Source organism: Mus caroli, unplaced genomic scaffold, assembly GCF_978045245.1.
Source record: "Mus caroli unplaced genomic scaffold, Mus_caroli_1 scaffold_8, whole genome shotgun sequence".
Classification (NCBI taxonomy): Eukaryota; Metazoa; Chordata; class Mammalia; order Rodentia; family Muridae; genus Mus; species Mus caroli.
In genome coordinates this window covers 115,257,002-115,276,476 of record NW_028227263.1, presented here as the reverse complement: position 1 = coordinate 115,276,476, position 19,475 = coordinate 115,257,002, and the positions used below count along the sequence as shown (strand labels likewise).

The 19,475-nt window shown below is 44.2% G+C and overlaps 1 protein-coding gene across 3 annotated transcripts; it reads left to right on the top strand.

Annotated features, from left to right (window-relative positions):
- Positions 1 to 1,150: 1,150 nt before the first annotated feature.
- Positions 1,151 to 9,357, top strand: Znf383 (zinc finger protein 383). Of its 3 annotated transcripts, none has more exons than XM_085841925.1 (5): positions 1,151 to 1,271; positions 2,855 to 2,919; positions 4,862 to 4,988; positions 5,283 to 5,378; positions 7,179 to 9,357. In XM_085841925.1, the coding sequence occupies exons 1-5, from the start codon at positions 1,265 to 1,267 to the stop codon at positions 8,354 to 8,356; spliced, it is 1,473 nt and encodes a 490-aa protein (XP_085698051.1). In that variant the 5' UTR covers positions 1,151 to 1,264; the 3' UTR covers positions 8,357 to 9,357. The 3 variants fall into 3 exon arrangements, with proteins under 3 accessions (XP_085698051.1, XP_085698052.1, XP_085698050.1); XM_085841926.1 differs by having other exon boundaries at positions 1,167 to 1,251; XM_085841924.1 differs by lacking the exon at positions 1,151 to 1,271 and adding an exon at positions 1,295 to 1,433.
- The last annotated feature ends 10,118 nt before the right edge of the window (positions 9,358 to 19,475 follow it).

The window sequence follows — 19,475 nt, the reverse complement described above, 5'->3', positions numbered from 1 at the left end:
CCAGCACTTGGGAGGCAGAGGCAGGCAGATTTCTGAGTTCGAGGCCAGCTTGGTCTACAGAGTGAGTTCCAGGACAGCCAAGGCTACACAGAGAAATCCTGTGTCAAAAAACAGAGAGAGAGAGAGAGAGAGAGAGAGAGAGAGAGAGAGAGAGAGAGAGAGAGAAAAGAATTGTAAACAAACGCTTCTATTTCCTTTATTAAAATCAACTAATCTAGAGATTACTGTACCAACCACAAACATGTGACTGGATATACAAACTCATACACATAACTCATAAAATAGAATATTGTATTGTGCAGCTAAGAAAGGAAATATTTATATAGAAATGAGTCCCATAAACACCAAAGTAAAAAAAGTGTACCCAGTGTGTGATGAAGCTTGCCTTTGGTCCAAGCATTTGTGAGACAGGGACAGACTGATCTACGTGAGTTCAGTGCAAACCAAGTCTGCATAGTGACTTGCAAGTCCGCCTAGAGTGAGACCCAGACTCAAAGTAAATAAAAATTCGAAGAGAATTTTTTTCACTACGTTATAACAGAACCCTATACCTATTCGGGAACAACCACTCCTTTACAATTCTTCCTAAATCTGCTAGATTTTAATAACTAATATTCATTCTTTTTTTTTATATGCCACCTAAATGGATCATATAAATCCTATGCTGAGTCTCGCCAACAGAAAAGGGCAAAACGGAGAATCTGTCGTCATCCTGAAAATTCCTACAGTGAGTTATAAGGCCCAGAAATGTCCAAACTCAGGGTGTGGTATCTCAGAAATCATTTCAACAACTTTGTTCCAGGAGACCAGTGCCACGCAGTTCCTTTTCTAGACTACATTTCCCAGAAATACACGCGACTCTACACAACTTCCGGTGCAAACCTTCTCCAAAAACATACAGTGCTTCTCTGAGATTGGCCCCCTATCATGGAAGGGGCTCTATGTATTGTAGAGTTCCTGTCCGAGTTTGTATCTATGTCTAGGAATTTCACGCACAAAATTGAAAATGCGGAAGGAGCTCCTCGGCCTGCCTCAGGCGGTGCTCTGGCGGGAAATCCGAGAATGGATGCCATCTTCCCCGCCAGTTCCAATCGCGGACTACATTTCCCAGAAGCGTCCGCGAGTGCTAGGCAGCCCCTTCTTTTGCCTGCGGGACCCTCGTCGTCCGGGGACAAGAAAGTGCACGGCGAGCGGCCTAGGCCCTTGTTAAGGGTCCAAAGCTGCGGCCCTGGGGTCTGAAGGGAAATACCAGTCAGTATCTGAGATGTCAGGTCAGTGGGAGCTGGTCTAGCAGGGTGAGCAGCAGTGAGGCTTTGGCTCTGTGTAAGTGTGACCTTAAGTGACCCTAGGACGCAGTGAGTGCGTGGCTGTGATTTTTTAGGATTCTTTGGTGGGTGTGTCAATGACCTGTGAACATGCGCAGAGCTGTGTGTGTACGTATGCACGTTTTCTTTATTATGTGTGATTAATAACTTTGTGGCATTGTGTGTGATTGTGTCCCAATGTGTTTGGACCTATTGTGTGTAACGGTATAACTCCTGTGTATGTGGGATATCAGATAGCCAGTAATTATGCTTCCAAGACTGTTAATCAGAGGGGGACTGTGTGTATGTTTGTATACTATGTGTATTGGGTACCTGTGACTCTGAGGATGTTTGAGTGTGATTATGTAACTTTATGTGATACCATGAGCGTGGTTGGATGGAGCTGATCTTTGCTACTTTGTGGGTTCCTTTATTCACCGACCCTTTATAACCCCCTCCCCCCACACACACACACACAACAACACCCTCCCGCTAGATAGGAGAGAAAGAAAAATAGATAAATAGATGGGGAAGAGGGGGAGAGAGAGAGAGAGAGAGAGAGAGAGAGAGAGAGAGAGAGAGAGAGAGAGATAGAGATCCTTGACTCTAATTTGTTTCTTCTTTGAGCATGACTGCTAACAAACCTTACCATACTCCCTGAACAACCAACCACCACCAATCCTGCTTGTCTGGACCCTAGCATTTATGTATCCTCTGAAAAGTCCTCAAAATTTCAAATGTCACACAATTGCAGAAACTATCTGCCACTGGCAAAACCATACCTATGCTAGAGCACAGGTAAATGAGCTGCTTTGAGGTAGCCCCATATCCCCACACGCACCCCACACGCACCTGGAATTAAAGCGGAGACATACTCTCAGAAGATTTCTGTGGGGTTTTTTTTTCAATTTTTTTTTTATTATTTATGTGGTTTTTAATGACACCAAAATTCCAGAATTCTCACTACAATTGGAAGATGGCATGTAATTGTCAAGCTGACAGTATGTGTGTCTTAGGGGCTCTTCTGTTCTGTTGAATGTGTATGGTGTATTGATTGTGTAAAATTTCATGAGGGCAACTGGAGGTGATTATAACTGTTACGTGACTCTGCTGTGAGTCTCCTGTTGTGCCCGTTTGTAGCACTGTGGTTTTATGTGGTGTTGTATTTAAGGGTTCTATAAATGTGGTTGTGATTTCATCCTCAGGATGGATGTGTGACTGTGACTATCCAACCATACATTGTTGTGCTGTCATTTGGGTAGGGTGTGCTTGTGAGGATAGATGTGGTTCCATGGTGGGTGACTGACAGCAGCTGTGGGTATGTAGATTTGGTGTGCCTCTGACTGCCTAAGTGACTCCAATTTTCTGTCCTAAGAGACCCCTAGTGAGATGAGAACAGATTCCAGTATTGGACAACATAGGCTTCATTCCTTCTCTGACTCTATAGACATTATCATGAGAACCTAGACTTCTCCCTGGGTGACCGGTATGGATCCAGGGTGGCCTTTTATTAAAAGGCTTAGGACTTCATGACTCATTTTTCCCCCTAGCTCCGCTCCTCCAGAGGTACCCAGTGGAGAAAAGAGGAATGGCGGTGGACCACGCCAAAAATAAGGTACACTGGGGTTTCTGTTGGGATGACCCACAAATGCTGTATTTTCTGACTATAAAAAAGTGTGTTCTTGTTTTTCAATTATTATTTGGAGCTGGTGACAACTGGCTAGTAGGACATGTACATGTCACTTCCATACCTCCCTTTAAAAGTAAGGCGACTTTCCCCAGCCTGCTAGTAGAATAAGGAATGTGACTTTTTGCATAATAAAGAGCAGTTGGCAGGAATTAAGGGGGTGGGACTTCCAGGCTGGCTACATTGCCAGCAGACAAAGATGGAAGCAGAAGGCCCCCAGGACAGATAGAAGCAGCAGCTAGAACCACTTGGAGAAACAGAATGGCGGAGGTCAGGATGAGTTAGTAGCTGAGACACTGTCCCAGCAAAACTTCACAACAGCTTTAAACTATGTAGCTGTCTCCATGTCTTAACACAGACTTATCAAGTGACCCGGTTCTTCCAATGGTCCATTCATGAAAATGGTGGAAGATTCAGACATAGACGCATGGCCTGTGTCCTCCCTGACTTCCTTCCGTTTAATGGTCACATGTTAATTTAGGAATTAGACAACTTAGAGTTTTTGTTCCTTTCTATAACGTGGTTATTTCAAAGAACTTGGAAAACAGAGCCAATTTAAATCTGTGCTACACAAGGATAACCTCTGTTTCATCAATTTCCTTTTCATGACATTTTCAAGGGTGGGGTCTTACAGCATTAACCATTTCATATATTTGGAGTGAAAATTATGCGTGGCAGTGGTGTGGTTTGGTTGTTGTTGGCTTTCTTTTGATTTTTGAGACAGGCTGGTCTCAAACTCTGCAAGTAGCTGAGCATGACTTTATACTTCTAATTCTTCTGAGCTGCAATTACATGTGTGAGTCACTATACTTCTGCATGTGTGTATGTATGTATGTATGTATGTATGCGCAGTACCACACACATGCCATGGAGGCCAGGAGAGGGTGTTAGAGTCACTGGAACTAAAGATATTAAAGGTTGCGAGCTACCGTGGGGAGGCTGGGATCTAGACCCGGGTCCTGTGCAGCAGCAGAAAGCACTCTTAACCACTGAGCAAGCACTCAGCCCCCATTTTGAGGGTTTTTTGTGTAGTTGGTTGTGTTTAGCTCTGAGGCAGGGTCTCTCGCTGTAACCCAGGCTGACTCCGTGCTTTAAATCAGTGGCTCGAAACCTTCCTAATGCTGTGGCCCTTTAATGCAGTTCTTCATGTTGGGGTGACCCCACCCATAAGATTATTTTGTTGGCCCTTCATGCATGTAACTTTGCTACTGTAATGAATCACAATGTAAATATCTGATATGCGGGATAATTGATTATCCAGAACCACTTGGTTATCTAGAACCACTGCTCTAGAGCCTCCTGCTTCAGCCTCCTAGTACTGGGTTGCTGGTATAAGCCACCATGCCAAGTTCTGTACAAGGGTTTGAATCCCGCTCTTCTTTTAAAAATCCAAGCCAGGCAGTGGATGATTCTAAGAAGTTTGAACTGTGTGTATAAGCTGTTGAGATTGTACAGTCAAAAATCAAAACATTTGGCCACCAGAAAAATAATTTGAATTAGTAAGAAATGAATGATTGTTTTGGTGTTTGAAACCAGGGCATTATGCACATGCTTTATGAATGAGCTAACTCCCCAGTCCTGTTCTTTGAGACTTGATCACACTATATAGCTAAGGCTGGCCTTGAACTCACTGTGCAACCTGGGCAGACAAGACAGCTCCACTCCAAATCCATCCTCTTGCCTCGTCCTCCCTGGTGCTGGCTTCAGCACCATGCCTGGCTTTGTGTCCTGTTTCTGGATGAACAGACAACCCAGAGGTCCTAGGTCTGGTGACATCATGTAGTGGCTCATTTGCTCAGCCAGACAACACGAGCACCAACATTTTGGAAGTGCTCTCTGTGTTCTAACCTGGGTGTGTTTATTGTTTCAGAAACCGGTGGTGTTCAGTGACGTGTCTCTGGACTTCTCTCAGGAGGAGTGGGAGTGTCTGGGCCCCGCGCAGAGAGACTTGTACAAAGATGTGATGCTGGAGAACTACAGCAACCTGCTCGCAGTGGGTAAGGACACCTGTACCAACAATGCAGCCATCTCAGGAGTGTCTGCTTCTTCCTCAAGGAACTTCTCAGCTGCCTTTCAAGTTTGCCACCTGAATTCCTGCTCCTTGTTTGCAAATACATGGTTTCAGCCGGGCTGAAGCAGAAGCCTGAGAGACAGGCGGCTCCGGTGGGCTGTGGCTAAAGCTTCTTCCTCGTCTCTGGCTGTTCCTGTCTTGACATCTCTTGCTTGGTGACCCAGGGATCGCATCCGTTTCCCACAGCGTAACTATGTCCCATGTCTTTTCTTGCAAGCAGGACTTCACATTCCCAAGCCTCAGGTGATCTCTTTATTGGAGCAAGGCAAAGAGCCCTGGATGATTGGTAAAGAGCTTACAAGAGGCCTGTGCTCGGGTAAGTGAGAAGCATAGCGCAGAGCGCTGCCCACGGGGACAACTCGCTGGTAACCCAGGAAACTGCACCTTCCCCATGTTATTTTGTTTTAAAGAGTATTTCCTTATGTTATGTAGACGAGTGCTCTGTCTGCATGTACACCTGCATGCCAGAAGAGAACATCAACTCCCATTATAGATGGCTGTGAGCCACCATGTGGTTGCTGGGAAATGACCTCTTAACAGCTGAGCCATTTCTCCTGCCTATTGGTTGTTATTTTGTAAGCTTCTGCCAAAAACTTAGGTCTAAGTGAGAAAAGCAAGTTCTTTTTTTAAAAAGATCATTATTATTATTATTTGTTTCATGTATTTATTGATTGATTGATTGCATGGGGCGAGTTGGGGGTGGTGTCAAAGGACAACTGTGAGAGTTCGTTTTCTCTGTGCATGGTGTTGGTCTGGGGATCAGACTCCGGTCATCATTGGTTTTGTTTTCCCATAGGAACGATTTCATAACTGGCCTCTCGGTCTTTACCTTCTCTTGTCCATCTAGAGGTCGGATGCCTAAAATCCCAACCTCCCAACTACCTGAGTTACCTTCTGGTGACCAGGCTCAGTACTGGAGCTTTTTTCTTTCTTTTAAGATTTGTTATTTTATATGTACGGGGCTGGGGGTATGGGGTATGTGTGCACCAGATGTGCTATTTTATATTCATGGGCCTGAGTGTGTTTAGTGTGTGTGCACCACCAATTGTGGTATTTTATATTCATGGGCCTGAGTGTGTTTAGTCTGTGTGCACCACCAGTTGTGGACTGGTGCCCACGGTCAGAAGACGTCATAAAATCCTCTAGAACTAGTCACAGGTATTTGTAAGCGGCTATATGGGCACTGAGAACTGGACCGCAGTCCTTTGCAGTAGCAGCACACATTCTTAACTGCTGGGCCATCTTTCCAGAACCAGTCCTGAGGCTCGTTAAGGAGGACTTCTATCATGAATTGCCTCAGTAGCAGCACAGACATGCTGCTGTCATTCAGAGAATCTCAAGGTTTTTTGAAGTTCCATGGCAGAAAACCAGGACAAAGATCAATGTGGCAGTACATGTTTATAATCCTAGCAACTAGAGAGACTGGGGCAAGATAATACAGAGTTCAAAACCAGGCAGAGTTACATAGTAAGACCTTGTCTCGGGAGACATTCCTTCCCTTTAATCCTTGCACTTGGGAAGCAAAGGATCTCTTGAGTTCAAGACCAATCAGGGCTAGATAGTGAGACCCTATCTCTAAACAAACAAAATGAGCAGAAGACCAAATGTATTATTTGATTGGGTTTTTTTTTTTTTTTTGGTGTTTTGTGTGTGTGTGTGTGTGTGTGTGTGTGTGTGTTGTACCCAGTGCTTTTTTTTCTCCAAACTATTCTGACTTACATCCATATTTAAGAATCACTGTAGGAAGCATTTGTGGTGCACGCCTTTAACCTAGCACTGAAGGGGCAGAGGCAGGCTGATCCCTGTGAGTTCGAGGTCAGCCTGGTCTATAGATCAAGTTCCAGGACAGCCAGGGCTACACAGAGAAACCCTGTCTCCAAAACAAGACAGTGCTTGTTGGTAACTTATTTCCTCCATGGTCTCCTCTGCTTTCACGGTGCATCTTGTTAATTCCCTGTGCTCTTTGTCCATTTCCGTCATAGATCTCCGTAAGCCTGTGTCATTTACTTACTAGACAGTATAGTCACTTCCTTTTTTTTATCCCAGTATGAAAGTTTAAAGTTTTTCCAAATAATAGAGGAAAAAAAATATATTTGCTACTTTTCTTTTCTTTCAGCTCTGGAGTCAATGTGTGAGAGCAAGTTATTATCTCTAAAGAAGGAAGTGTATGAGATAGAGTCCTGCCAGAGGGAGCTAATGAGACTTTCAAAGCACGGCCTCCCGGGCTCCGGTTTTACAGATGCTCTGGAATGTGGAGGCCAATTTCCAAGTGGACATGGAAGCCAAGAATTACTCACTCGGGAATACATGCCCACATTCGTTCAGCAGACCTTTTTTACCCTACATCAGATTATTAATAATGATGAGAAACCCTATGAATGTAAGAAGTGTAAAAAGGTCTTTACCCAGAACTCACAGTTTATCCAACATCGAAGAATTCATATTGGTGAAAAGTCTTATGAATGTAAGGAGTGTGGGAAGTCCTTCAGTTGTGGGTCACATGTCACTCGACATCTGAAAATTCACACTGGTGAAAAGCCCTTTGAATGCAAAGACTGTGGGAAGGCCTTTAGTTGTAGCTCATACCTTTCTCAGCATCAGAGAATCCACACTGGTAAAAAACCTTACGAATGTAAGGAGTGCGGGAAAGCCTTTAGCTACTGCTCAAATCTCATTGACCACCAGCGAATTCACACTGGTGAGAAGCCTTATGCCTGCAAAGTATGTGGGAAAGCTTTTACAAAGAGCTCACAACTTTTCCAACACGTGCGAGTTCACACAGGTGAGAAACCTTATGAATGTAAGGAATGTGGCAAAGCCTTTACGCAGAGCTCAAAGCTTGTTCAGCATCAGAGAATCCACACTGGAGAGAAACCCTATGAGTGCAAGGAATGTGGGAAAGCCTTTAGTAGTGGCTCAGCCCTCACAAACCACCAGAGAATCCACACTGGGGAGAAACCCTATGAGTGCAAGGAGTGTGGGAAGGCTTTCACTCAGAGCTCACAGCTTAGGCAACATCAAAGAATCCATGCTGGTGAGAAACCTTTTGAATGCCTGGAATGTGGAAAGGCCTTCACCCAGAACTCACAGCTTTTTCAGCATCAGAGAGTCCACTCAGATGAAAAACCTTATGAATGTAATAAATGTGGGAAGGCCTTTAATAAGTGCTCAAACCTTACCCGGCACCTGAGAACTCATCGTGAGGACAAGCCCCGTAGCTGTAACGAATGTGGGAAGACGTTTAGTAATGATGCAGACCTCATTCGCCATCAGGAAACTCATACTAACGAGTAATAAAACTTCATCCTTGAGTTACTCTCTGACATTGTTTGACTAGATATTTACATTTTCATCTGAATTATTTGGCTGTAGGCTATGAGTTCCACGCCTCTGGGTATTGTCTTCTCCCACACCACTGCTAGTTGCTTACTGGGTTTTGTAAACCTCTTGCTTGGGGATCTGACATACTGTGTTTATGTCTGCTCATAGCTCTAGGCCTGTCTTTTGTTTTCTAAACTGTGTTTCTTCTGAAGCTTGCACTAATAGCAGCGTTTTAACTGTGTAAGCTTCATGAGTTAAGGCCTTTGTAGAGCTCCAGGGTGGATCTAAGGCGGTGCTGGTCGGTCTTACTGCTGTGTCTCATGAGCTTGTTTTTATTTTTATTATGGGGGGGGGGGCGGGGAGAAAACTAGAAAATCCAAAGCTCAGACATGACGATGAACTGTGATTGTGTTGATTTTAGATGACGACTATCAAATCGGTAGAACGAGTTCTGCGGAAGATGTGTAGTTTGTGTGTTTGTGTTCTTTCTGCATCTGCTTTTGTCATGTTAGAAAATCATTGTTGTAATTGCTCTTTCAGCAAATACAGATTCTAATTTTAAAGATTTACTTAATATCTGTTAATGACTATTATTCATGTTATGGTTGCTTCTGAATTTTTGCATTTGTAAAAGCTGTCTCCATTACTATGCCTCCAAACTTAAATTTGGATGTCTGATGTTTTGTTTCTCCTAAAAATGAGAACATTTAATGCTGAATTTATTTTCTCCTTGTACGCTATTTTGTTCCTTTTCATTAACCCTAGTCCTGATGTCTTGTCAGAAGAATAATTACAGTTAGGAACATGTTATTCTTCCAGATTATTTTCTTATCAGTAGTTGTTCTTCTTTTACATATTCAGTCATGTGTACGCATTGGTTTGCCATGAGAACTCAATGAACTCATAAATAGAACTTATAGATCTATTCCTAGCATATATGGGTTTAATAAAAGGTTTCTCTGTTGTCATTTGTACACTACGTTTCATAATTTTCTTTATGATTTGTGGAAAGGGTCTCTGGGGCGGGGTTGCCAGGGATGGAAACCAGGGCTTTGTGGGTGCTAGGCAAGCACACTCACTGAGCTGTGGTTCAGTCCCTCACTGGTGAATTCCAAGCTAGTGTTTAGAATTAGCGTTTAGTTAGGATTAGTGTGTAGTGTTAGAACTGCTAACCCACTTCTCCCAGTTTCAGGAAAATTACTTTTAACTGCCACATGCCATTATCAAAACTGGAGGATTGATGATGGAAGAACAAATTATATGAAATAAAGCCTTTCATCTACTGCTTATTGAATTACAAGCGGGGAAGGGGTATTGTGGATGTTCTTTATCTAGACATCTCCCCTCCCTCCCCCCTCACTAACCGGTTTTACTTTGTAGCTCTGGCTGGACTGGAACTTACTGTGTAGGAAACAGATCTCCCTGCACTAAGTGCTGGGATTAAAAATGTGTGCGTGCTACACCCATCTTCAGACTTAATTTTTTTTTTTTTTAAAGATTTATTTATTTATTATATGTAAGTACACTGTAGCTGTCTTCAGACACACCAGAAGAGGGAGTCAGATCTCATTACAGATGGTTGTGAGCCACCATGTGGTTGCTGGGATTTGAACTCTGGACCTTCGGAAGAGCAGTCGGGTGCTCTTACCCACTGAGCCATCTCACCAGCCCCAGACTTAATTTTTAATGTTGTACAAATAACATCAGCCTGAGATTCTGAAAAGTTTTGGTGGATAGTTGAAGTCACGGCTATCAAAACAGCAGGAAGAGATGAGACTAGTTTTCCTTATTCCTTCTCCAAAGCAGAAAACATAGAAGCATTGTGTGGGAGTAGAAGCAGTATTCCTGGGGAGGTATAACTAGGTACTGTTCACCTCAGATAGGGACCCCATCACAAACCAAAGGAAGGATGTCATCAAAGCTCTACTCAGTGGGCTAGTGAGCTTTGTTGGAGTTGCATGTGGAAGCATGAGTGAGAGGTTACAAGAGCAGAAAGGACTCAGGTGGCTGCATCACCAAAAGATCATGCCAGGATGGGGGACAACTCAGAAGCTGAAACCAGAACCCCCCCGAAGGGCTTGCGGGCAGCTGAACCAGTTAGCTCTTCCGGGCTGCTCACTAAGCTCAGGCCTTACTGCTTATATAACCTTGGAAAAGGAGGAATGTAGTATGATTTATTTTGAATGCGTGTCCCTTTAAGAGAACTGCTTGCCCCTGTGACCTTCAGTGTCAATGGGCCCTTGGAGTTCTGGGATGGGGGGGGGGGGGCTATAAAAAGCCAACAGAGGCTAAAAGAGAAGGGAATAGGGTTCAAGTGGCCGAAGAATAGGGTCAGAGAGTACAGTTAGAGAAGACAGTGCAGGAAGGAAGACGACTGAGTAGGGCTGAAGAGAAGAAATGAGATTGAGTATGAAAATAGACCTTTGAGCCAGGAGGACCTGAGCTGAGCCAGAGAAGATATCCTCAGGAAACAGTTGAAAGTGAATTGGGCTAGCAAAGTGAGAAGAGAAGACTGCTGGCTGGAGACAGTTGAGCCAGGAGAAGTTGAGCTGAGCTGAGCTGAGCAGTTAGCCTAGAACAGTTGTTACAGTTTGGAGCTGCTGGCATTGGGAAAACTGGGAGAAGGGATTGTTGAAGAGAGGAATGAACAGCTGGGAGGAACATTCAAGGGGCTGGGCTGGAAACTGGGAAGAGTGCTGGCAGGGAGAACCGGTTACTGTTTGTAAGAAAAGGAGACTTTAAAAGAAAAAGCACAGCTCGGTGTGGTGGCGCATGCCTTTAATCCCAGCACTTGGGAGGCAGAGGCAGGTGGACTTCTGAGTTTGTGGGCCAGCCTGGTCTACAGAGTAAGTTCCAGGACAGCCAGGGCTACACAGAGAAACCCTGTCTGGAAAACCAAAAAAAAAAAAAAAAGAAAGAAAAGAAAAGAAAAGAAAAGGCACATATTTTGCAAGTGGCACCCAACATGGGGCAGGCTATTTGTAGCAAAAGAAATATGAAAAGAAGATGTGTATTTTACAAGAGACCTGATGAATCTAGTCAGTTTCAGGGATTTCCTAAAGCTCTTGAGTTGTTTACTTCTTGATCTCTAAGGAGGGTTCCTGCACAGTGGAATATTTTCACTTCCCTATAGAACAGTGGTTCTCAACCTGTGAGTTCAACCCCCTGGCAGTCCTCTATCTCCAAAACCATTTACATTATGAATCATAACAGCAAAGCTACAGTTGTAAATTAGCAACGAAAATAACTTTATGGTCAGGGTCATCACAACATGAGGATCTGTATTAAATGGGTGAATTAGGAAAGCTGAGAACCTGACCATCCTCCAGGATGGAATGTTTTATCTCAAAGGAAACAACAGGTCATAGTCTTTGAAAAGAATAGGAAGGGCAGAGAGACAGCAATAATAGGGTTAAATACCTGGGTATTAAAACAGTATTCCTTTGTACATGAGTTAAGAGAACAAACCCCTTATCTACATTTGATCCCATGGTTGAGGAAGAAGGTATTATATTTTAAAGAGTAAGTAATTGGGTGTGGTGCCTCATATCTGTAATGCCTAGAGATGCTCACTGCAGAAGGATTGAGAGCTTGATACCATGTTGGGCTGTGTATCATGTCTCTGTCTCCAATAACAAATGACTTTTTAAGTCTATAAAATAATAAGAAACCAAAAAAGATACTCCAAGTGTTTAGTGGTGAGATAGGGCTAAAAGTGACTGACACAGAATGAGAAACTGTAGTGAATTTTTGAACTTTTTAGCAAGCTGCCATGGGGGAGGAACCTCTCCCACTGTACTAATAGCTCTTTCTGTTTATGAAACTTTGCATTTTGAGCAAGAAAGTGCTAGCAGCTGAAGCTGGGACAAAAGACAGGACAGAGAAGCAGAGGGAAGCAGATCGGGAGCAGGGCAGGGAGGTAGAGAGTGAGAGCTACATGCGGAGACTCGGTGGCGGAGAAGTTGGTCTCCCTGAGAGACTACCCAGCAAGCAGGCCAACAACCTTATGCTCTACAGATGTTTCCAAGCCCTCAATAACCTTTCCCCATGTGGTGGTGCACGCCTTAAATCCCAGCACGTTGGGGCCGAGGCAGGCAGAGCTCTTGAGTTTGAGACCAATGTGGTCTGTAATCTGAGTTCCAGACCTGCAAGAGATAAGCAGTAAGAGCCTGTCTAAACAAACAAAAACTTAAAAATTAGGAACTTTGTAACACATATGAAAATTCTGAACAAAGTGTAATTTTTATAGAAAACTTGAATGGATAGCAAAAATGACTAGAAGAGAGGTGTACTTTTTTTTTTTTTTTTATTGAAACAGAGTTTCACTGAATAGCCCTGGATGTCCTAGAACTCACTCAGAGATCTTCCTGCTTCTGCCTCCTGAGCACAGGGATCAAAGGTATGCACCAGCATTGCCCAGCAGGAGTGTACCTCTTAAGAACTAGTCTCCAAAAGCCTTTTGTATCTGTTTTGATTTGAGACAGAGTCTTACTATGTAGCTCCGACTGGCCTGAAACTTCATATGTGTTGTGGATTTGATTTAATGCTTGTGTTATAGGTTCCCAAAACTGCATGAGAATTCTGCATGTGAGACACTGAGGGTCCCTACCCCCCAGCTGGTTCTAATTGGCAAAGTTGCCAGCAGCTAATGGCTGGGCAGGGAGACAGAGGCAGGACTTTAGGATTTGAGGGCAAAGGTGCCACCAAGAAAGAGGCAGAGCTACCATACAGGAGAAGCAGAAGGACCAGGCTTGAAAACTGTGGATGGGAAAGCACACAATCCTATAAAAGCCAGGGAAGAGCAGCCCCGGGGGGAGGGACATTGGGTCTAGTCTTAGTCAGAGTTTCTTTTTTTCTTTTTTTAAGATTTATTTATTATATCTAAGTACACTGAGGGCATCAGATCTCATGATCAGATGGTGGTGAGCCACCATGTGGTTGCTGGGATTTGAACTCAGGACTTTCAGAAGAGCAGTCAGCGCTCTTAACTGCTGAGCCATCTCTCCAGCCCCTTAGTCAGAGTTTCTATTCCTGGACAAAACATCATGACCAAGAAGCAAGTTGGGGAGGAAAGGGTTTATTCAGCTTACACTTCCACATTGCTGTTGATCACCAAAGGAAGTCAGGACTGGAACTCAAGCAGGTCAGGAAGCAGGAGCTGAGCAGAGGCCATGGAGGGATGTTCTTTACTGGCTTGCTTCCCCTGGCTTGCTCAGCCTTCTCTCTTATAGAACCAAGACTACCAACCCAGAGATGGCACCACCCACAGGGGGCCTTTCCCCCTTGATCACTAATTGAGAAAATGCCTTACAGTTGGATCTCATGGAGGCATTTCCTCAACTGAAGCTCCATTCTCTGTGATAACTCCAGCTGTGTCAAGTTGACACAAAACCAGCCAGTACAAGGACATAATAAAAAAAAGAACCAGAATTTTCCAGCACTTGCTCCTCCTACTCTCTGCCCCAGTGGCCTGGCCGGCCCTGTTTTTATCTCATGGAGACTCTGACTCAGAACTCCACAATCTCTCCACTCAGCTCACTAAGTTCCCATTGGTGGGTAGTTACCACGCCAACCCCATGCTTCAAATCTCCCACGGCCTTGGTGGTGCACATCTGTCAAAACCATGTTTTGCAGCCATACCTTTCTCTCTTGAACCCAGACGAGCAACTGCATGAAGGAAAACACACACAAATCTAGTTTAGAGACAATGGTAACTCAATCTTTGGGCGCAACAACTAAAACCTAATCTTGTAGGCCTTATTAAAATCTGATTCCTCTAGATCTGCCATGATACCAGGAAACTCTAGCAGCTACATCTTACCCATATCCTGTCCCATTCCCAAAGTCCTCCTGCTTCCTCTCTTCCTCCATCCATCCCAGAATTCCCTCCTACTCAACCTGTGATTGGCGCCTTTCTTCATTAGGGGATTGGTTCACAAGAAGCCACCTGAGTACGTGACTCATTCCTTATTCCAGACAACCTTTCCTGGGAGATCAGAATTTATATAAAAATACAGGCAGCACAAAGCCATCCACAACACCCTTCAGACTGGATAACCTGTCGGGGTTTTAGTCTGAAGAAAACTTACTCTCCCTTTCTCAGGGGCTCTTTACCTAAGGGTGAGGTCTGGCGAGATCCTCACATCCACATTGTCATGGTAACTGGGGTGAGAAAGACCAGCACTTAAATCATACTTCCTTTGGACTCTTAGCAGTTAGAACTGGCAGTTGAGAGATAGCTCAGTGTTTAGAACACTAGTTCTCACAGAAGACCCAGGTTTGATTCCCAGGACCTACATAACAACTCATCCTAAACTCCGGCAGTCCCAGGGCACCTGACAACACTCTTCCATTTTGGGGCACTTCATGGATGTGATGCACAGGTATACCTGCAAGCAAAAGCACACACACACACTAAAATGTAAAGGAAATTAAAAAAAAAAAAAAGACAATTAGAATTGGTTGCTTAAACTTCTCGAACATCAATTTTACTTATCAGTAAAATGAAGATAGTAGTAGCTACCATCTCAGTAAAATGAGGTGGTAGCATGAGTGACATGCGTAGTCACAGTGTACATTACAGGTTGTACAATATGGCTTGTGTTTATTTCAGAGCATTCACAATAGTTCTGGCGTTGTTCTAGCCCTGGAATATCCTGGTAAACCAAACAAACACTGACTGTCTTAGATCTCGTAAGACAGTGTAGAAAGACATGGAATGAAATGTAGGGGGTAAAAGGCAAGAATAAAAATGAATCGGGATAAAGGTTAGAGACGTGGCTCAGCTGTGTAAGAGCCCTCACTGCTTTTCCAGAGGACCTAGGTTCATCCCCCAGTATCCAGATCACTGTCTCACAAATCCTGGACCTCCAGCTTCAGGGACTCTGATACCCACTGATGGCCTCTGTGGGCATGGGCACACACATAGTCCAGGCACAGAGACACATGGAATAATTAATAATTAGCAATTAGCAAAATCATAATTAATAAAAACACATTAATAAAAATCTTTAAAACTACAATAAGTATCAGGCTAACGAAAAACATGGTAACCAGAAAGAACTCTGTGTAGGTTAAAAAAAAAAAAAAATTGCAGCAAAGTCCCTCTGTAGCAAGAGCAGTACAGGTAGGAAGGAGTAAAGAAAAGGGTGAATCATGTTGATACCTGGGAGAAGTGAGTTCCAGGCAGAAGGAAAAGCAAAACCACCAATCAGAAAGTGGTATCCATAGTGTCTGAGGAACAGTAAGGAAAGATGTATGTCTGGAGAGGGCTGGACAAAGGACAGAAGGGTAGGACACCAGAAGGATGACCAGGGCCAGATCGGACATGGCCTTCTTGGTCATAGGAAAAGCTTCAGTTTTGTTGGTTCCAGCAACACATCATGAGTATAAGTCAGGGCTTCTGGGATTGGCTTCAGCGTGGCCCTTTCTTCAGCTACGTGGAACAGGTGAGTTCTCCCATATAGGAAGGCTATGAGGATGATAGAGGAACAAGTAGGCCTTGCCTTCGAGACTCTCCTGTGGGTGACAGTGCTACCATGTCATTTTGTCCTACATAGTCCTCCCCTCATGGGGCTTTGTCCTTCCCTAGAAACTGAAGGAGGAATGGCTGCTGGGCTTGGGAAGTTGTCCCAGATAAGTTAGAGCACTAGTTAGAACTTTGACCACGTTTTTCAGAACTTTTTTTTTTTTTTTCAGCCCAGAGGAAAACTCTCTACTCTTTGTTCATAGAATGCTTTTATACAGTATTTGATATCTGTAGGCATAATTTTTTGTTTTTGTTTGTTTGTTTGTTTGTTTCTGAGACAGGGTTTCTCTGTGTTGCCCTGGCTGTCCTGGAACTCACTTTGTAGACCAGGCTGGCCTCGAACTCAGAAATCTACCTGCCTCTGCCTCCCAAGTGCTGGGATCAAAGGTGTGCGCCACCACTGCTCAGCTGTAAGCATAATTTTTTGCAAACTACTTTTAATAAATGTTCAGCCTGTCCTCTAGCCCACCACCCACCAGAGGCAGTGGAAGAGGAAAGTTATTAGGCTATGGGGGAAGTGGACCTGTTCAGCAATAGTTCTTTGGGGGCAAGCTCGATCTTCTTTGTCAGCAGTTCAGTCCCAAAGCAAACACCAAATACAACTCAGCAGCTGCAGACACCAGAGTCCTCCTGGCAGGCAGACACCACACACAAACCAACAGCTGTAGTTCAATCCTGAGGAAACTGCCAGCCTTGCCAACTGGCTGGAGCCTGCAGAAGCAGCAAGCTACCACAGGAACCTCACAGGCAGTTCTTGGGCAAGTTTCTCTCAATGTCTGCGTTACCACAAGCTATGTAAGGTGAACCAATACATGTGTGTTGGCAAAGAATAGCAAGGCAGAGCAAACCAAACCAATGCTCTGCTCTCACTATCTGTGGGGTCATATTTATACTCCGTCACATGCCCTTTCACGTGCATGCTATAGCAAAACTTCCTTTTACATGAGTCTGCTTCAGGAAAACATTCTTTCACATGCCTGCTCCAGGAAAATGTCATTTGACATACTGACTTTCCAAACAAACCTGAAGTTTCCATCCTAGGACACCATGAAGCAGCAAGCAGCAGAACTCAGCAGCTTTGGCCATGTGGCTCTGGCTTTAGAGTGAATAAAAGGGGTTCTGGGACAATTGATGCTGGTTAGCTGGAGCTAAGAAATTAGTGATGATTAAGAAGAGACCAGCATCACTGAGGTGAAGTCTTCTGGGAAGTGGGTTTGTTTGTTTGTTTGTTTGTTTGTTTGTTTGTTTGTTTGGAGAGCACAAAGAAGCTGTGTTCCAAAAAGAGCCAAGGTTGTATCTCGTGCTGCAGCTGGGCTTGATAATGTGTAAGAGTCACCCAGTTGGTACTGATTTTGAAGGCAAGAAGGGATCATGAAGAGCAGCTGAGGCTTGACACTGTGAAAAGCCAGGGAAGGCCATTGGTGAAGGTGCAGCTTCAGTTACAGTTGATTGCCCAGGACTGAAGGGGTCATGCAAAGAATTTGAAGCTCAGCACCGTGAAGAGAGCCTATGAGAGGCTATTGGTGAAGCCTAATTGCAGCAGAAGACCATATTGAAGATGCCATGGGATTACCACCAAGAATAGCAGTGGGGTAGAGTCAACCAGAGCGTAGAGTGCTACAAAAGGCAGAGCTGGAGAAGTGACCCAAGTTCTTTGGAGGAGCCCAGAAATCATGTGTGCATCCCAAACGTTGCATTGAAGACCCTAAGATTTTAGAGATGCCAGAGTCATGAGATATCTACTGAAGAAAGTTGCTAACAGGGAGTGGAACCAGCCCAAGAGAAGGAATTTTGTTGCAGTCAACAAAGATAAGAAGAATTGGAGATCTGAAGAGCACTTTGACATCAGACATGGAGATGCAGAGTTTGGAGTTTGCCCGGCTAGTTTTTGGTCTTGCTTTGGTCCAGTATTTCCTCACTACGACATTTTGTAATGTATATCCTGTGATGTTGGAGGTGTGTGATCTGCTCTGATGTTTATAGAGGATTACAGTAAAGTGGTTAGATGATCTCAGAAGAGATTTTGAACTTTTAGCATCGTTGAGACTGTGATAGACTATGGGGACTTTTGAAACTGAAATCAATGTATTTTACATTATGGCTAGGTGTGGCGCCCATGCAATCATGCATTTGAGCAAAGCCTATGAGGGCCAGAGAGTGAATGTAGTAGTTAGAGTAGGCTTGGCCCCCATAGACTGATGTGTTTGATTATGTGTGATTCAGGGAGTGGCGCTATTAGAAAGTGTGGCCCTTGTTGGAGGAATGTGTTACTGTGAGGGTGGGCTTGGGGACCCTCCTCCTAGCTGCCTGGAGACACTCTTGTCGCTGACCTCAGATCAAGATATAGAACTCTTGGCTCCTTCTCCAGCACTATCTCTGCCTGGACGCTGCCATGCTTCCCACCATGATGATAATGGGTGGAACCTCTGAAGCTTTAAGCCAGCCCCAATTAAATATTGTCTCTTATAAGAGTTGCCTTGGTCATGGTGTCTCTTCTCAGCAATAAAACCCTATCTAAGAAAGTTGGACTGCAGCCTGTAAGTCATTCCAATAAATCCCCTTTACACACACACACACACACACACACCCATTCCATTAGTTCTGTGTCACTAGAGAACTCTAACACACCCCCTCCCTGAAAACTATTGCTGTGTGATCTGTGGTGTGTGACTGTGTGTCCAAAGTCCACCCTTTTGTCGACACAGCTTTACTTGCAAATGCTCATTGCAGTGAATCCTTGGTCTGATTCAAAGCCTCTGGCTTCTGCTACACTACCAAGACTAGATCTTCATAGGGACTCCTCTTAGATTTCCTGTTGTTGCCCTGTGTCATGGAGATCCTGCAGCTTTGGATCTGCAGGCCAGGACCCTTCACCTGCTCCAAGAGTTGATAGGTGAGGTAGATGTTGGGGTGGGCCAACTCAAAGCCCTGGATCTGGTCCTCAGTGATGCTTGAGCTGGTCATCCCTCCAGCTTCCCGTAAGCCAAGGACAAGCTTTCTCACATACATGCCACAACACACATGGTTAGAGGATAGTTTGCGGCAATTGGTTCTCTCTTTCCACAATGTGGGTTCTAGGGAATGAACTCCAGTCATTTGTTATCCACTGGGCCCTCTTGCCGGCCCTCAAGCATTAGTTTCTGACTGAGTTTCCAGTATCACAGGCTACCTTGATTTCAGACTCGCCAGCCCCGCAACTGCATGTGCAGCTCCGTGAAATGCTTAAAACTATATATTCAACTCATAGAAAATAAAATGCTCCCTTTTGTACTTGTTAAATAATTATATATTGCACATACGTTTAATACATAACATGTAACATCTAAGTTACATGTAGCATACATGTATGGATGAGTGTCCTATTGGAGAACCCTGACTGATACTCTGGGAACAAGAATGGTCTAGAGAACAGCATTTGAAAGCTTTCTTAAGTCTCTGGTGTGGTGTGCTTTAAAGGCACTATGACCATTTCCAGTGACACAGAGGACATGGGTAGCCCATGGAATGATGTGTCAGAGGACATGCAAGCAGCACCACTGGAATTCCTAATTAAGGCTGTTCTGA

Coding starts and splice junctions, on each gene's coding strand:
- Znf383 (XM_085841924.1), top strand. CDS start 1,403: ATGACCTGTGAACATGCGCAGAGCTGTGTGT. Junction 4,989..5,282: donor CAGCAACCTGCTCGCAGTGG/GTAAGGACACCT, acceptor TCTTGCAAGCAG/GACTTCACATTCCCAAGCCT. Junction 5,379..7,178: donor TACAAGAGGCCTGTGCTCGG/GTAAGTGAGAAG, acceptor CTTTTCTTTCAG/CTCTGGAGTCAATGTGTGAG.